This window comes from Sminthopsis crassicaudata, chromosome 4, assembly GCF_048593235.1.
Source record: "Sminthopsis crassicaudata isolate SCR6 chromosome 4, ASM4859323v1, whole genome shotgun sequence".
Lineage (NCBI taxonomy): Eukaryota > Metazoa > Chordata > Mammalia > Dasyuromorphia > Dasyuridae > Sminthopsis > Sminthopsis crassicaudata.
Window position 1 is genome coordinate 23,074,105 of NC_133620.1, and position 14,980 is coordinate 23,089,084.

The 14,980-nt window shown below is 43.9% G+C and overlaps 1 protein-coding gene across 1 annotated transcript in view; it reads right to left on the reverse strand.

Annotated features, from left to right (window-relative positions):
* Nucleotides 1-2,580: 2,580 nt before the first annotated feature.
* ZYG11A (zyg-11 family member A, cell cycle regulator) overlaps nucleotides 2,581-14,980 on the reverse strand; it is a 32,850-nt gene continuing 20,450 nt past the window's right edge. The window contains exons 6-14 of the mRNA XM_074265914.1: nucleotides 11,353-11,417; nucleotides 10,888-10,987; nucleotides 10,741-10,794; nucleotides 9,565-9,726; nucleotides 9,436-9,483; nucleotides 6,046-6,243; nucleotides 5,900-5,961; nucleotides 5,593-5,690; nucleotides 2,581-3,728 (exon numbers count right to left, since the gene is read on the reverse strand). Coding sequence (XP_074122015.1) covers nucleotides 3,547-3,728; nucleotides 5,593-5,690; nucleotides 5,900-5,961; nucleotides 6,046-6,243; nucleotides 9,436-9,483; nucleotides 9,565-9,726; nucleotides 10,741-10,794; nucleotides 10,888-10,987; nucleotides 11,353-11,417 — 969 coding nt within the window. The 3' untranslated portion in view covers nucleotides 2,581-3,546. The remainder of the gene's footprint in view (nucleotides 3,729-5,592; nucleotides 5,691-5,899; nucleotides 5,962-6,045; nucleotides 6,244-9,435; nucleotides 9,484-9,564; nucleotides 9,727-10,740; nucleotides 10,795-10,887; nucleotides 10,988-11,352; nucleotides 11,418-14,980) is intronic.

Sequence of the window (14,980 nt, forward strand, 5' to 3'; positions counted from 1 at the left end):
CACACACACAAAGCAAAGAAGGGAAAATAAACATTTCAGACTCAAAATGAAAATACACGCTCCACAACTTGGAACTCTGCCCCAAGCGGGTCACACTGTGCATGTGCTTTGCCCCATCAGGGCCTCTACTGGGTCTGTATCCTACAGAATCAGAGGGAAAAGGCAAACACGTCTGTAGCAGCTGTTTTTGTGGTGGGAAAGAACTGGAAAATGAGTGGATGCCCATCAGTTGGGGAATGGCTAAACAAGCTGTGGTACAGGAAGGTAATGGGATATTATTGTTCTGTAAAAAATGAACAAGAAGCTGGTTTTAGGAAGGCCTGGAAAGATTGACATGAACTGATGCTGAGGAAACAAGCAGAACCAGGAACACGGTGTGCACAGTAACTGCAGGACTGGGCCATGATCAGTTGTGAGAGTCTTGGTTCTTCTCAGTGACCCAAGGCTATCTCAATACATATCATGATAGAAAAGGCCATCTGCATCCAGAAAGAAACGTGGAGATGACTGGATGTAAATCAACCCGTGCTACGTTCCCTTGTTTTCTCTTGTGGTTTTCCCTTTTTGTTCTAATTTTTGTCTCCCAAAATGATTTATGAAGAAATATGTATTTAAAAAGTTAATATACATGTATAACCAGAAAAAAACCTCCAGCTTTAGATGCTAGCAGTGATACTGGGCAGGCCTCTCAAGCTCCCATCACCTTAGAAAAACCCCAACCAACACCAACAAACTCTAGATGGGGCGGGGCTCCCACTTCCGGAGATGGGGAAGGACAAGAGCTGCCTCAGCTCTAGCAGGCCTGTCTGCACTTCAGTATTCACCACATTCAAAGCCAAAACTTCACTAGGTAAGTTCAGTCTCACACCCCGAGTAAGTCACTCCAAACTCGTTTCCCCAAACAGAAAATAATTTTCTCTACCTCACAGGGTCGCTGTGAGGATCAAATAGGGTATTTGTGAACTATGGGGCTTCACGCAAGAAATTGGAAACCAAACGGCTGCCCCTCAGTTGGGGACGGCTGAATAGGTTATGGGATATGAATGTTATGGAGTATTATTGTTCTGTAAGAAACGATCAGCAGGATGATTTCAGAGAGGACTGGAGAGACCTACATGAACTAATGCTGAGGGAAGGGAGCAGAACCAGGAGATTATTGTACACAGCAACAAGACCATACGACAATCAATTCTGATGGACGTGATTCTCTTCAACAAATGGGATGATTGAGGCCAGCTACACCCAGAGAGGGGGATATGGGGACTGAGTGTGGAACACAACAGAGCATTTTCACTATTTTATCACAGTTTTCTTTCTCATTTTTCTTCCTTTTTGATCTGATTTTTCTTGTGCAAGAGAATTGTATAAATATGTACGCCTATGTTAGGATTATTGGGTTTACATATATTTTACCATGTTTAACATAAATTGGATTACTTGCCAGCTAGGGGATGGGGAAAGGGGGGGGGGGAGAATTGGAACACAAGGTTTTGCAAGGGTCAGTGTTGAAATATTATCCCTGCCTATGTTTTGACAATAAAAAGCTTCACAGAAAACAGGAAATACATTTAACATGACTGAACACATATGACCTATATCTAATTGATTGTTCTCTTGGCAAGGGGAACAGGAAGAGATGGAAAAAATGTGGAATTCAAAATTGTATAAAAATGAATGTTGAAAAGTATTGGAAAACTGATTTGCAATCAAGTAAAAAAAAAAAAAAAAAAAAAAAAAAAGGAAAAAAATGGCCACTTAGCTGTTTATTCCCTTCCTGTTATTACATTCCAATGGCTTCCTGAAATGGCTGCCTACACTGATCGCCATCAACAATGCCCCTCCAATAATGACTCCCTCTTGCCATAGTTGCCAATTTGTTGAGAGATCTAACGAAGTGACAAGAGTTTGGGAGAGCAGGAGATGGACCAGGAACGAATGAGCGGGGAAAATGGAATCAGCTTTCAGGGATGGGTGGGAGGCCACAAGGCGGCCCCAGTGATCTGGCTGCATAGCCATGTGCTCTGGTGGAGTCTGATGGAGGGACTGGGGAGGACGGCCGGCCTTGGCCCAAGGTGCCTGGGAGCCTCAGAGGGAGAGGGGGAGAAGGGCTGAAATCCAGCCAGCCAACAACAGTGGAGGCTGCACGTGTGAAGACTGGGAGAGAGAAGGTTCCCAGATTAATCCAAAGTCTGCAGGGACTTCAGAGGATCAAGACCATTAATCAGACCTGAGTTTACATGGGGGAAAGGGAAGCCATCTCGTCACCGAAGGCCACATCTGGTGAGAAGACAATGTCAGAGCTGGTGCTTGTTGGCTCAGGACAGGGGACGGGCAGCTTGGCTACGGACGGGCAGCTTGGCTACGGACGGCCCACCACTGATTGTGAGAAGGGAATGAAGGCCTTCAGTCCTGACCAGGAGTAAGGGCAGGCCCTAACTACCCACCATCTTCCCTATAAAATCTGATACAAAATTCTGGCCTAGCAGCCTGGGAAACCACAGCCAGCTCTTTTCTGCCCCCCTTTCCCACCCCACCCCCACTCCATCTTGGTGCAGGCGAAGATATAAGAACAAGGACAGCTGGCATTTCTGTAACACTTTAATGTTCTTCACAAACAGCCTTGTGAGGTAGGTACTGCAAGAAACGTCCCCATTTTATAGATGAGGAGACTAAGGCTCCGAGAAACTGGGGGATTTGCTGAGAGTGCCAGAGTCTCTGGCTGGAGCTCAAGCCTCTCTAAAACAGCAAGTCCTGCTTTGACCCAGCTCTCCTACCTGAGTCCTTCATTGAACACAGCCTTTAAAGTTCAACAAAGATGAAATATCGCCAAATCTTAAAAAGAAACAATTAGTTCCTTGTTGACTTTGGCCCTTCCATTTTTTTCTTTTAAACCAAGACGCTATTAAAAAAAAAAATTTATTAAAAAATGAAAACCAAACAAAGGTCCTATTTTCTAAAGTGACATATTTACCGTGACTGTCCCAAGACCTTTCAGTCCAGAACCAGTCCCGGAATGACCTGGAGTCAGGCCTTTAAGGTGAAATGTGGGGTCCCCTGCCCAAGTCCCTGCCCAACTACTCCCGGGACTTCCCCCACCCTCCTGGGCGCCACCTGGGCCCTCCCCCACCCTCTGACAACCAAGCAACAAACAGAAGCTGGGAAACAAGTCTCAGTCTCCACGTGGGCTGGAAACCAACAGCCTTTTAACAGGCACTTTCCATCGTGGCCTTGCAAAGAATAAACAATAACATTCAAAAATATTCTTTTGGCTCCAACTCAGGAGTTTGTCAGCAGAGAAAGCCTGTGGCTCTCTTTCCTCCAAACAGCCACGAGGGTCAGAAGGGCATTCCCGGCCCCAGAATCATCTGACAGCGATTCCTGGCCGTGCTGGAGCCATGCTGAGCCACCCCTCGGTGAACCTGGACAATCAATGATCAAGGTCAGCTGTCTGGACAACTCACAAACTCAAAGGCAGCATCCCTTAGACATTCAATCGAAGGCAGGCAGGTGAGAAGGCAGAGGGTGAGAGCTCCTCGGGGAGCCTCCTTACGTCTGCAGAGGCCTTTTATACGCGGGGGAATTCTTGTAGCTTATAAAATGCATGTGAAAGTCTACAAGGATGGACGTGGCGATCTGCTGCACGTGGGGCTCAGCCTGGCTCTGGTCCCGGATATTTTGCAAGAGCTGTAGCCCACCCTCCTCGATGAGCATCCTGCAGTACTTGGTAGCTAGAAAAGTCAACAGAACGACAGTGAGGGAAGGTGGCAGCGGGCGCCCCGAGCTCAAGGATAGCTGGGCTTGCTTAGGACTTCCTTACTCTACTGCTGTCAACTCAACTCCCCACTTTGGAGACTTTTCTATTCCTGCTTTTCACTGTCACTGGGAGAGAGAACAGAAGCCAAGAATTAAGCCAGCCAGCCCTCGGCTGCCCGGTTACTCTTCTCCATTGAAAAGAGGGGCCCAGTCTTCCACTGTGGGCAGAACCAAGGCCCATCTGCTGCTGGGTGCCAATAACTGCAGGAAAGACGGAGGCTGAGGCCTCCCGCATGTCAAATCGTCCCCTCTCAAGCTGGGGGTGCTCTTCTCCAGTCACCCAGCAGGGGTCCTATCCCTTCCTTCCACTCTCTTCCTCTACTCCATTTCCTTTCAGAGAGCAGCCTGAGCTCATCGGCCGGGGACAGGCGCTAGAATACTTTCTGTATTCATCTCCTTGTACATATCCTTTCAAACTGCACACCTCGGGGTCATCTCAAACGCAACCCATCCAAAGGGCTTCTCCATCTCCCTCAGGCACTGGTCCCAGACCTCGGGGTACTCATCCCAAATATCCAGGTCAGGGGTGAAATCCCACCCCCTCTAACTCCCAAACCCAATAGGAGCCCCCTCTTCTCTGTCCCCATGGAGGCCTAGATCACTCCAGCGGCCTTCCAAAGGATTTTCCCCAAGTACAGCTGACTTTATGACTCTCCTACTCAAAACACTGGCGGCTCTCTATCACTCCCGCCATTAACTGGAGCCTGTTTCACTTTCAGTCCTTCACAACTGGGCCCCAACCTCTGGGTCCAGTCTCACTGTGGATTATTTCCCTCGGGCACTTAGATGGAACCCAACTGACCATTTCTATGCTTTGTATCACACACAGAACTCCTGCTCCTTACCTCTTTTTCTCGCTTTAGATGTAGCTCAAGCATCCCCTTCTGCCCAAGGCCTTCCCCCGCCATTTTAGCTGCTTTGCAGTCACTTCCTATTTCTGCTAGACTCATTTACAAACCATCTGCCCTGCCATTAGAACGTCAACTCTTTGCAAGCAGGGATCGTTGCTCAGTCCCAATAACTAGCTCAGGGCCCGATCCATAGGATCGCCACCATCACTGATTTTTACGCTCATCTTTTAAAAATATAAGCAAGCTTTCATCCCCTCTGACAACTACAGTCATCCAGTTCTTCCCACACGGGGCTGCTAAACTTATACTCCTACAACATAGGTCTGACCACATTACACCCCTCTGCTTAGAGTTTCTATAGCACGCTGCCTCAGGGGAACCATCCCCTCTTCAGTCTGGCACTGCCACAAGCTGGTGTTTCTCAAGCTTACTGCATGCTATTCATATCTTCCAGCTGGTCTGATCCCATTTTTCAGGCCTATGTCTATGGACAAACTCTCCATCCCCATGTCTAGAGTAAAGCTCTTTCTAAGCCCTGAGTCCTTCCCATCCTGCCCACCCCCAACTGTTAGACATTTCTTCCACTTCAATTTTTTAAGTATGAAGGTAAATAAGCAAATGTTGCATACTGACAGTCACTCCAGCAAGATACGAGATCCCTGTATAAAGGGGCCATTTTGTTTTTGTCTTAGTAGACATTTCCTAAAAAGCAACTTCGCCTATCCCCATTTTCCTTTGGCATATAGCCCGTTTGGCCTGATTCCCTTCTCAGATAAGTTATGATAAAGTTCTTCCTAGAGAGATTCTGTTATTTAGACCACCAGATCACCACAGCCACAGATCAGGGAAGAAGTGTTGGGGGGCTCTTCAGCTTCTCTCTCAATTGCTCCCCCCTCCAAAATGGCATCCTGGCCCCTAGAGTACGTACGGTTTTTGCTGCAGACGTGATGCATGGCCCACAGCGCCCAAAGCTGAACCTCAAAAATCGAGAAGTTGCTAAGTAACGGAAAAAAGGATCTGAAGGACCTGTGGATTCCAAAAGAAGACATTTAGAAATCGGGCCGACATTTGGGGATGTGGCCATCATTTCTGTGTATCTAGTGCTTGGCTCTTAGGAACCCGATGGCCAATGACTATTGTCAGATAAAAGGGACATGGCATGTGTCCCGGAGTCTTAAATACTGAGCTCCTTGGGCGGAAGCATGGAGAAAAGAGGCAAACATCCCGGGGCTCACCTGTAAGTCACCAGCGCCACCATCTTACAGCTCGGACTGGGCCACTTCAGCACCGTCGTGTACTGCAGGGACAAGAACAAGCCCCAGTCAGCCCAGGGCCGGGAAGGGCAAGGCCACAGTCACCAAGTAAAAGGAGTGCTCCCTACCAGGTCATCTAAAAGGACTCTCCTGCGGATGCTGCTCAGCGTCCACGCCTGCTCCCCCAAGGAAGTGAGATGGGAAATGATTCCTGCTGCAAAGTAGCTCACTTCCATCTCCACGCTGTGAAGTAACCGGCTCACATGGCCCATCAAGCTGCTCACCATCAGCTCCGAGGATAATTCCTTGACTTCGGCAACATTATTCTAAGGGAAGACAGAGTCACAAAGCTTGGGAAGGGTAAGTATAAAGGCGCAGGAGCAATCATGAGCTTTTCAATTCTCCCCCCATGCCACTCCCCACACCATGAACTGGACTTTTACTACCATATCAAGGGAGGCACCATCAAATGGGCTGGAATAAGTGACCACTCAGATCCATAATCTGAGGCTGAAGCTGGAGAATGTAAATTTGCAGGGCCAGTCAGAGTATGGACGCTTTCTTTGGCTCCCTTCAACATCACACGAATGGGAGAAAAGAGCCAAGTGACGGGAGTGATTCAGGACTGGGATTTAGCAAAGCGCAGGGAGAGAACTGAGGCGGAGGCTGGATCGATCTACCAAAGTCAAGGTCAAAATCAAGAGGAATATATGGCTGTAACCCAAGCAGTCGTAGGAACTGAGGGCAGAAAGGCCTGAAGACCATGGGAAGAACCAAGAACAGTCAGAGAGTCTAAAGGACCAGAGAAAGATGGGGGGTCAGACCAGGTGACCCACAGTCCTCCCCTTTAATGTGTGGCTCTTGTGGTTTGTTACTCATTCCTGAAGATCCCAGCCTCAGGCAAAAGTAAAGCAGACTAAAGTAAGGGAGCAGTCTTACTCTGCGACATGGCAAAGAGTCTAGGGTGTTAGAATTCTTCTCAATCCTCTGCTAGGGGTCTGTATTTGCCCAAGGCCCCTCAGTTAATAATTGGTACTTTTTTCCCCTGATGCAACTGGGGTTAAGTGACTTGCCCAGAATCACACAGACAGAAAGTGTTAAGTATCTGAGTTAACATTTGAATTCGGGTCCTCCTGAATTGCAGGACCAGTGCTCTATCCACTGCACCATCGAGCTGTTCCAACAGTTGGTACTTCCTATTTACCCCTATCATATCCACTCCACAGAGCACCATATCCACAAACTTGATCTTAATCTGTAGGTCTGATCTCTTAACCCTCATCCCTTCAGCACTCCTTAGGTACGGTGACAATCTGCTGAAATGATGACCCGCTGAGGGAACAATCAATGACCGTCTTACCTCTAGAAACTGTGCAATTCCTCTAAACATTGGGTGCTACCGCCCACCTTGTTCCAGAGCTAGCCCTTTCTGAATACAACTATGGCCATCCCCTTCTTACAGCTATTCAGAAGTTAGTGCTGAGCCCAACACTGCTGAACCTTCAAGTCCAAGCTTCCTGAGTCTATCACATTCCTCCTCCTTCAGAGCAAGACAACGCCGGAGAGCCCTCCGCCGAGCTCAGCCAACATAACTTTCCTCCAGTACTCTTAAGAGAACAGCCACTCTTAAGAAGTCATTTAGCCTTTCCCACAAGAGCACTAGGATGTAGGAGGGTGTTGGATTCTCAAATCAGAGAACCTGGGTTCAAATACTAGCTCTGCTACTGACCACAGGGGTGACTGGGCAAATCACTTCACTAACGTGGGCCAGAGTCCCCCTAATCTGTAAAGTGAAGCTATTGGATAAGACTCTCTTTAAGGTCTCTTCCAGCTCCAGATCAATGAGTCCACAACCTCCTAAGGGAGGTCACCCCATTCTGGGCAGCTCAATTGGTTTGGTAGTCTCTCTTTATATCAAACATAAATATTTCTTTGGATTTCAGCTGAGAGAAAATCTAATTGGCCACCAAAGCTGTCCTTATCCACTGGTCCCAACTTGGACCTTGGGAAAATGGGAAGAATCTACAAAAAAAACAAAACAAAACAATAAAAATCCTATGTATCCAGAAAGCATGGGCAGGAGCAAGGGCACCCCAGGGGTAGAAAGGAAGGAGTCCTCTCCTGTTCAGATGGAGAGAACATGATGCCAGCTGGCAGCAGCCCCTACCAAGGGAAGGACAAGACTTTATCCAAGAGGATCCCCGAGATAGACTTGACTCAACCATCTGGCTTTTGGCTGCTTTGCTGCTTCCACATGCCTTTACCTCTTCTTGCCATAAGCTGAACAGGTGCTGTCTTTTCCCAAGGCCCCCACACAATATTTCCCTCCTTCTGAAATGCTGCCCCTTCCAGCTGCCACCCAGGTGAACCTGCTGGAATCTTAATCACAACTTAACAAGGCCTAACTCAAAGGCTCTTTTTGCCATCAAGTCTTCCACAATTTCTGCTCTCATAGTTTTTTGCTCATTTTCTTCCTGGGCACTGGCTGCCAATATGGCTAACATACACACTGAAGACCAATAACAGAATCTGTGCAATAAGATGAAGACTGCCAAGTCTTGCCATCTGCCCCTTTCACAGGACTCTCTGGATCAGTCATCTGACCTGCCAGTGCTCCCTGGGCCTCCCCATCTGCCACAAAGCTAAAACATCCCATCCCTAACTAGAACGGGAAGGAAAGTCTTGTTCTCTAGGCATATCTCCAGCCTGTGATCTGGCATTTATTAAATGCTTAACAAACATTTTCTATTTTTATTCTCTCATATTCTAGTTTTAATCACATCAACATTACTAGACTGTAAGCTTGTTGGGGACAAAGAATCTCATTTAGCTCTGAAGCTCCTTCGGTGCTCCATGTAAAGTCATTCGGAGATCTGGGGTGGGATTCCACCAGGCTGGGTCTTCCCTTTGACGCTGACTGCACCCACTATTACTGCTGCCTTTGTTAGCAGTTATTATGGCTCAGAAATATATCATTCTGTAGCCAATTTGGCAGTAAGCCTGAATTTAGTCAGTCTGGCTAGCCAAACATAGGCTCTATCTCTGATAATACCTTACCACTTGGGCAGGAACAGTCAGACTGTTCTACTGGCATAACTTGGAGAACTGAAGGTCACCTCCATACCACAGTCGCATTTGGAAGAAGGCTTCAGTGGAGGATAAATTAGATAGTCCTATTGCTCTAAAAACTGTGCCCTTGACAGGGAAAGATGTGGAGTCATTAGCCTAATTTCAGTTTTTAATTGATTCTCCTAAAGTGTCCTTTCTATAGCCCCTCTTTCCACACAACTAACCCACACTAAGTAGGTCAAGCAAATAGGAAGATTTTCATCTGGTAGAGGAGACTGAGGTTCAATAAAGCAAGGGTTTTGCCCAGGGTCACTTGGCTAGGAAAGGTCATCACTACGACCTTCAGCCAACACACACAAAGAACATTTTCCCTTAGAGATAGATTTGTGATTCACATCAATTGGAAAAAGTTTGCATAATTAACTCCACACAATTAATATGCATCTTACCAAAAGGCCAAGAACTCTGGTCTGTATCGTTGATTCTAATGGGAAAGTCTGTCAAAAGAAACATCTTGAGATCAGTAACATCATCAAGAAGACAAGCTCCACATGAAGTCCACCCTCCCTATCTGGTACCTCCAAAACTTGTACAAAGACAGCCAATCCTTGGTTCTCAACAAAGTGCTTGCAGGTAGCTGGGGACTCATCCGTGAGGTTCCATAGTGCTCTCAAGGTAAACGTCAAAGTGATATCTTCTAAATTCTCAGCGGTTTTCTGTTTCACTATTGCTAAAAGTTCCTAAAAAAAAGAAAAAGGAGGAAGATTTCCATGTTCTGACAACTCAATTTATCACAAAAACCTGACTTCATGATATCATTTGTGTCCTATCTTAACTTAAGTCCACCAAATAATTCATTAGTTCAGACAATTTCTGGAAGTAATGAATGCCCATTTCAGATCTTATTGGAAACCATGTTATTTCAATCTGACGAAGTGAAGAGAAAAACTTATGACTAATTACTAATGAGAAAATACAAAGATTTATCACAGCACTCAGGTCAGAAGAGAACACACATACATTGTCTATGCTGGAGCATTTTAGGGAATCTCCATTTGAGAAAATCAGATTTTATCTAATAAACAAGTCATATGACAATAGATAATCAAGGACAGAATGATTTTAGGATTCCTTCAGAGAAGGAAAAAGAGCTTGATCTCAAACTCTGGAGATTAAATTCTCAACTTTTAACTAAAACCAACTAATCTTAGACTTCCCTTCCTCAGATTTTCCTGAAGTTGCCCATGCCAATTCTAAGCTTCAATTAGGTGCTAATATCATTAGGACCAGTTTTTATTGTCCTTTTGACTTTTACACTAATGACTGATCAACCAAAACGTTCAATAAATCCCGATTGAGTGCCTTCTAGGAAACTAGGGCTAAAGGATCCTACAAAGAAGACACAGCATTCTTCATTCAAGGCAGCAAGGTAGGGATGTAGTTAACATACTGTCCAGAGCTGAAAGGGTCACTATGGCCAAACCCTCCAATGCCTATTGAGAGGCTCTCAGGCTTATCCCCAGAACCTCCCAAATTCTGACAAATGATGGCGAGAACTAGCGTTGAGGCAGCTATGCTAAGGCACTGGAAAAAAAGATGGCAGGGGAGGCTGCTACTTATCATAATCTGGTCACAAAAAATATCAAGTTAGCGGCCTAATTCTTCAGACAAGTGCATCTGAAGCAAATCTTATAAACCTGGCAAATGGTACAAGGAAAACTCAAAATGAGAAAGCAATGTGCTGGTCCACTCACCCTGACAACAATGAAAAGTTCTGACTTCAGCTGTGCTGTCTGTTCAGGAGAGAGCTGTAAGCAAAGAAGGGGAGCAGTGATTATCGGCGTTCCATCAAAATCCGGGAGAGAAGGGAACTTGGGGCTCTCTTAGGCATAATCTCGTACCTGAAGGGCCAGAATGGAGATGACGCTCACTGCCATCGTCTGCATATTTGGGTTTTCGTGCTTACAGAGCCATTTCATAACAAACTTGGCAGCATCAAACCTGAAAAAAATAAGTTCTGACATTTCTAATCTCTTAAGTCAATTAACATTGTTGGGAAAGGGAAACTGAGAGACATCACTACCACCTATAATAAAAAAACAAATCCCCAAATTCCAAAGTCTTAGCTCTGAAAGTGTGGTGTTAAGGCTCATGGGGAAAGTGATCATTTTAAGGTCTGTATTTTTTAGTGGGTTTTTTTTTCCTTTTTAGCAAACATTAAAAATAATTCTTTTAGGCTAATCATCAAATTATGGGATTAGGATAGGACCTACAATATGGAATGGGACTTCTAATTTTTCTCTCTCTGTCAACACACATACATATAACCAAGAACCCCCAATAAGCTTATTGAACTTGACACTTGCCTGTTAAATGGGACATCCTGAAGGATTCTGGCATTGGTCAAGGAAAGAAGACAATTCTTCTGTAGCTTTTTGGGAATCAAGAAAAGTAATTTTAGACAGAGATCACTTCAGACTATACACAATCATTCAACTCCAGTCCTCAATTGTGAGCATGACAGCCAAGGTCCCAGCAAGACCTTTGGGGAGTTCAGTAATTAACTTGCTCTGTGGAAGATCCAAGACCGACAGCTCTAGACCAGTATTGGGAGATTCCACCACAGCCAGTGGTCCCGCCCTCACCATTATCCTATAGTTACTGAGCTGGTCAAGATTATGAGACAAATCACTAAGGACGACAAAGGGTTGGACTCTGGGCTAACAAGAGCAGTTTGACAAATAAAAATGCTTCAGTTGATGATTGCACTCTCTCTTCCCCTCATCTACATAGCTTTCTCCTTAACAGAAATAAACTATGCCCATGAATAAATCCAATTAAGGAATTAAGAATATTCAGGTCCCTTTAGGACTAGCCTTCCTAGTCCAGCAACTATGCATTTCACAATGAAGGACAGAAAATTAAGGTTTGGTCCCATCCCTCAAAAAGCTTAGATTGTAATCCAGAAGATGTCATATGCAAATTATTATCAACATAACAAATACTGAGGAGGATTCTGGGATGATGGCAGAGTAGGTTGGTAAATTTCAAGCTCTCCAGATTTCCCCCACAAACAGATCAAATTTGTACCTCAAGGTGAACACAGACTGGTGAAAAACAAAGACTTGGACGAAACAGGGATTCTCCTGGAATAAACCTAGAAGACTCAAACAAAAACCCCAGGACAGACTTTAACCAGTGTGAAAAGCAAAGTGGTCAAGATAAACATCAAGTGGGGACTCGTGGGGCTAACATGAGGAATCCCGGGTCTAACTCAGTGAAGACTGAGGGAACCTCAGCTGATAAGCAACTCCAGGCTCAGCTGTGCCATAGAGATGCTGCCCTGGGCGAGAATCCAGCACAGCGGGAGTGCAGGTGGGCTGCTGGCTGCCACACTTGGGGGGAGTTGGCAGGGGAGGAAGCTCAGTTTAGGATGAGGGGAGAGCTGAAGTGAAGCTAGAGGCACCATCCCCCTACCCCACGTTTAGAGGTACTTATACTAATACTTCTCATTAAAAAAAAAAAAAAAAAGTGAGCAGGGAAAGAAAAAAGAACCCAACCATAGAAACTTATTATGGGAAAAGGGAAAACTGGGGATCATCTTCAGAGGAGGACACTGAAGTAAAAAAAAAAAAAAAACTCTTTTACCCCAGAGAGCAATGTTAAATGGCTCACTACCCAGAGAATTTAAAAGAATTTAAAAATCAAAAATCAAGTGAGAGACAGAAGAAAAAACTTGAAAAAAAAAAATCTAAGAAAAACAAGATTATAAAAAATCTAAGAAAAGGAGATGTCTTCCCCCCTCCGCCCCCCGCCCCAGCAATTGAGGTTAAGTGACTTGCCCAGAGTCACACAGCTAGGAAGTATAAGTGTCTTAGACCATATTTGAACTCAGGTACTCCAGATTCCAGAGCCAGAGAAGATAGTTTTAAAAAAGAAAATAATTCTTTGAAAATTCAGATATTCTTTCAAAAAGAATAACTGAACTATCTGAAAGCTGTGACCAAAAAAAGAATTTTGACACAATAATGCAAGAAATAAGCAAAATTGTCCTGAAGTGATAAGAAATGAGGGGGAAATAGAAATAGAAATCACCACCTCAAAGAGATTCTTTGTGGAAAACTTAAAGAAATATGACTGCCAAATTTCAAAATCCCCAGATCAAAGAGAAAATTTTGCAAGAAACAAACAAAAAAATTCAAATATGCTGGAAATACAATTAGAACTGAACAAAATTTATCAGCAGCAATCAAAATATACATATCAGTGATCAAAAGAACTAGGCCTGTAGCCAAAAATATCATACCCAGCAAAATTATCCTTCATGCTGAACAACAACAACAAAAAGACATTCAACAAACTTGCAAATGTTCAGGAATTTTTCTCAACCAAATCTGAACTTAATAGAAAACTTAACATATGAGAGCTAATATTAAAGATTAATTTTTCAAAAAATTCAACACAAATTGTTTTTTTACATGAAATGTACACTATAGTTTAAGACTGACATCAGTAATTGGGTAGCTCAAAAGAAATTCTGGGTCAGAGTTGAGTATGATCTAATTCTAAAAAGCAAAACTGTGCAAAGGAAGAACCAACAGGAGGCTTTGGAGGGAGGAGAACTCATAGTTCTGAAAATCTCACTTCGGAATAGGTTAAATAGGGAATACTACACACACACACACACACACACACACACACACACACACACACACACAAATACCATGAAGAATATAGCATTCTCCAAAAACTATAAAAGGGGTGTAGAAATAGAATAAGGTGGAATATAAAAGGATGTATTGCTTTAGGGCAGTGGGACAAGAGATAAAGGATAAGATAGGTATAGAAAGATGTACAGTTTTGGTAGTGGGACAAGGCATATAGATCAATGAGAAAGGGATAAACGAGAGGAAAGGTGGCAACATGGGGCACAGAAGGGTTAACAGATTTGCAGGAATGGGATCAAGTGTGGATAAATAGGAATGGAATAAAGAGGAAAGGAAAGGGTGAGGGGAGAGGATAAGGGAGGATCCATGGGTAGGGGGAGGTTAAGTAATTAGCAAGGCAAGTTAAGGAGCAGAATAGGAAATAAGAGGTACACACCAACACTCCACAAAACAGGAGGAAATCATTAGAAAAAAAGGAGCTAGTTATCACTGATCTTAGACAAAATTAAAGATTCAATCAAGAAAGAAATGTACATTATATGTGAGCTATATTGATATTTGTTTTAGAAACATAGGTACATATGGGTAAATTCTTGTGTGTGTTTGAGTATATGTGGGTATACCTATATTCAGAGGTATGAGTATACCTATGTATATCTCATATATACATATATGTATACCTATATACATATGGGTATTTATGTACAGAGATATATGCATATGTGGGGGAGTCTGGATGCATGTGTGAATATACTTCTATGCATGTATATATGCATAAATATATCTGTGCTGCTTGGGAGAGCTGGGAGGGATAAAACGGGGGAAAAAAGAATACAGTAAAAAGTGCACAGCAGAGAACAAAAGATTAAGTTACTTAAGGAAGCAAAGACTAGATGAGCAGTTGTGAATATATAATCTCTTCTATTATTACATATTTTATTGAAATGGAAGTTTATCGTGTTATATATTTTGAATCTTTCCTGGGCACATGACAATTGTTTTGTTTTATTTTTATATTTTCCCTTTCTCTTTTTCCTTATTTTATATTTAGTTTTAGAAAATTTTAACTTTAAGGAAATGCATCTAAGTGTGAAATAAAAAGCATAAGAAGTGCTATGAGAGGCCAGAGGAAAATAAGAGAAGTTTGGGCCGGGGTAGAAAGGAAAGGCTTCAAAGAGAATGAGATGTAAACTGGGCCCAGAAGTATAGAGAGAGACAGAGAAAAAGATGATTGAAGAGGAAGAAGCCCCTGAATGTTCAGGGTGCAGGGTGCACACCCTGTTTTTTCTGCACCTCAGCGGGGTCCATTTTTTCCAGCAAAATTTGG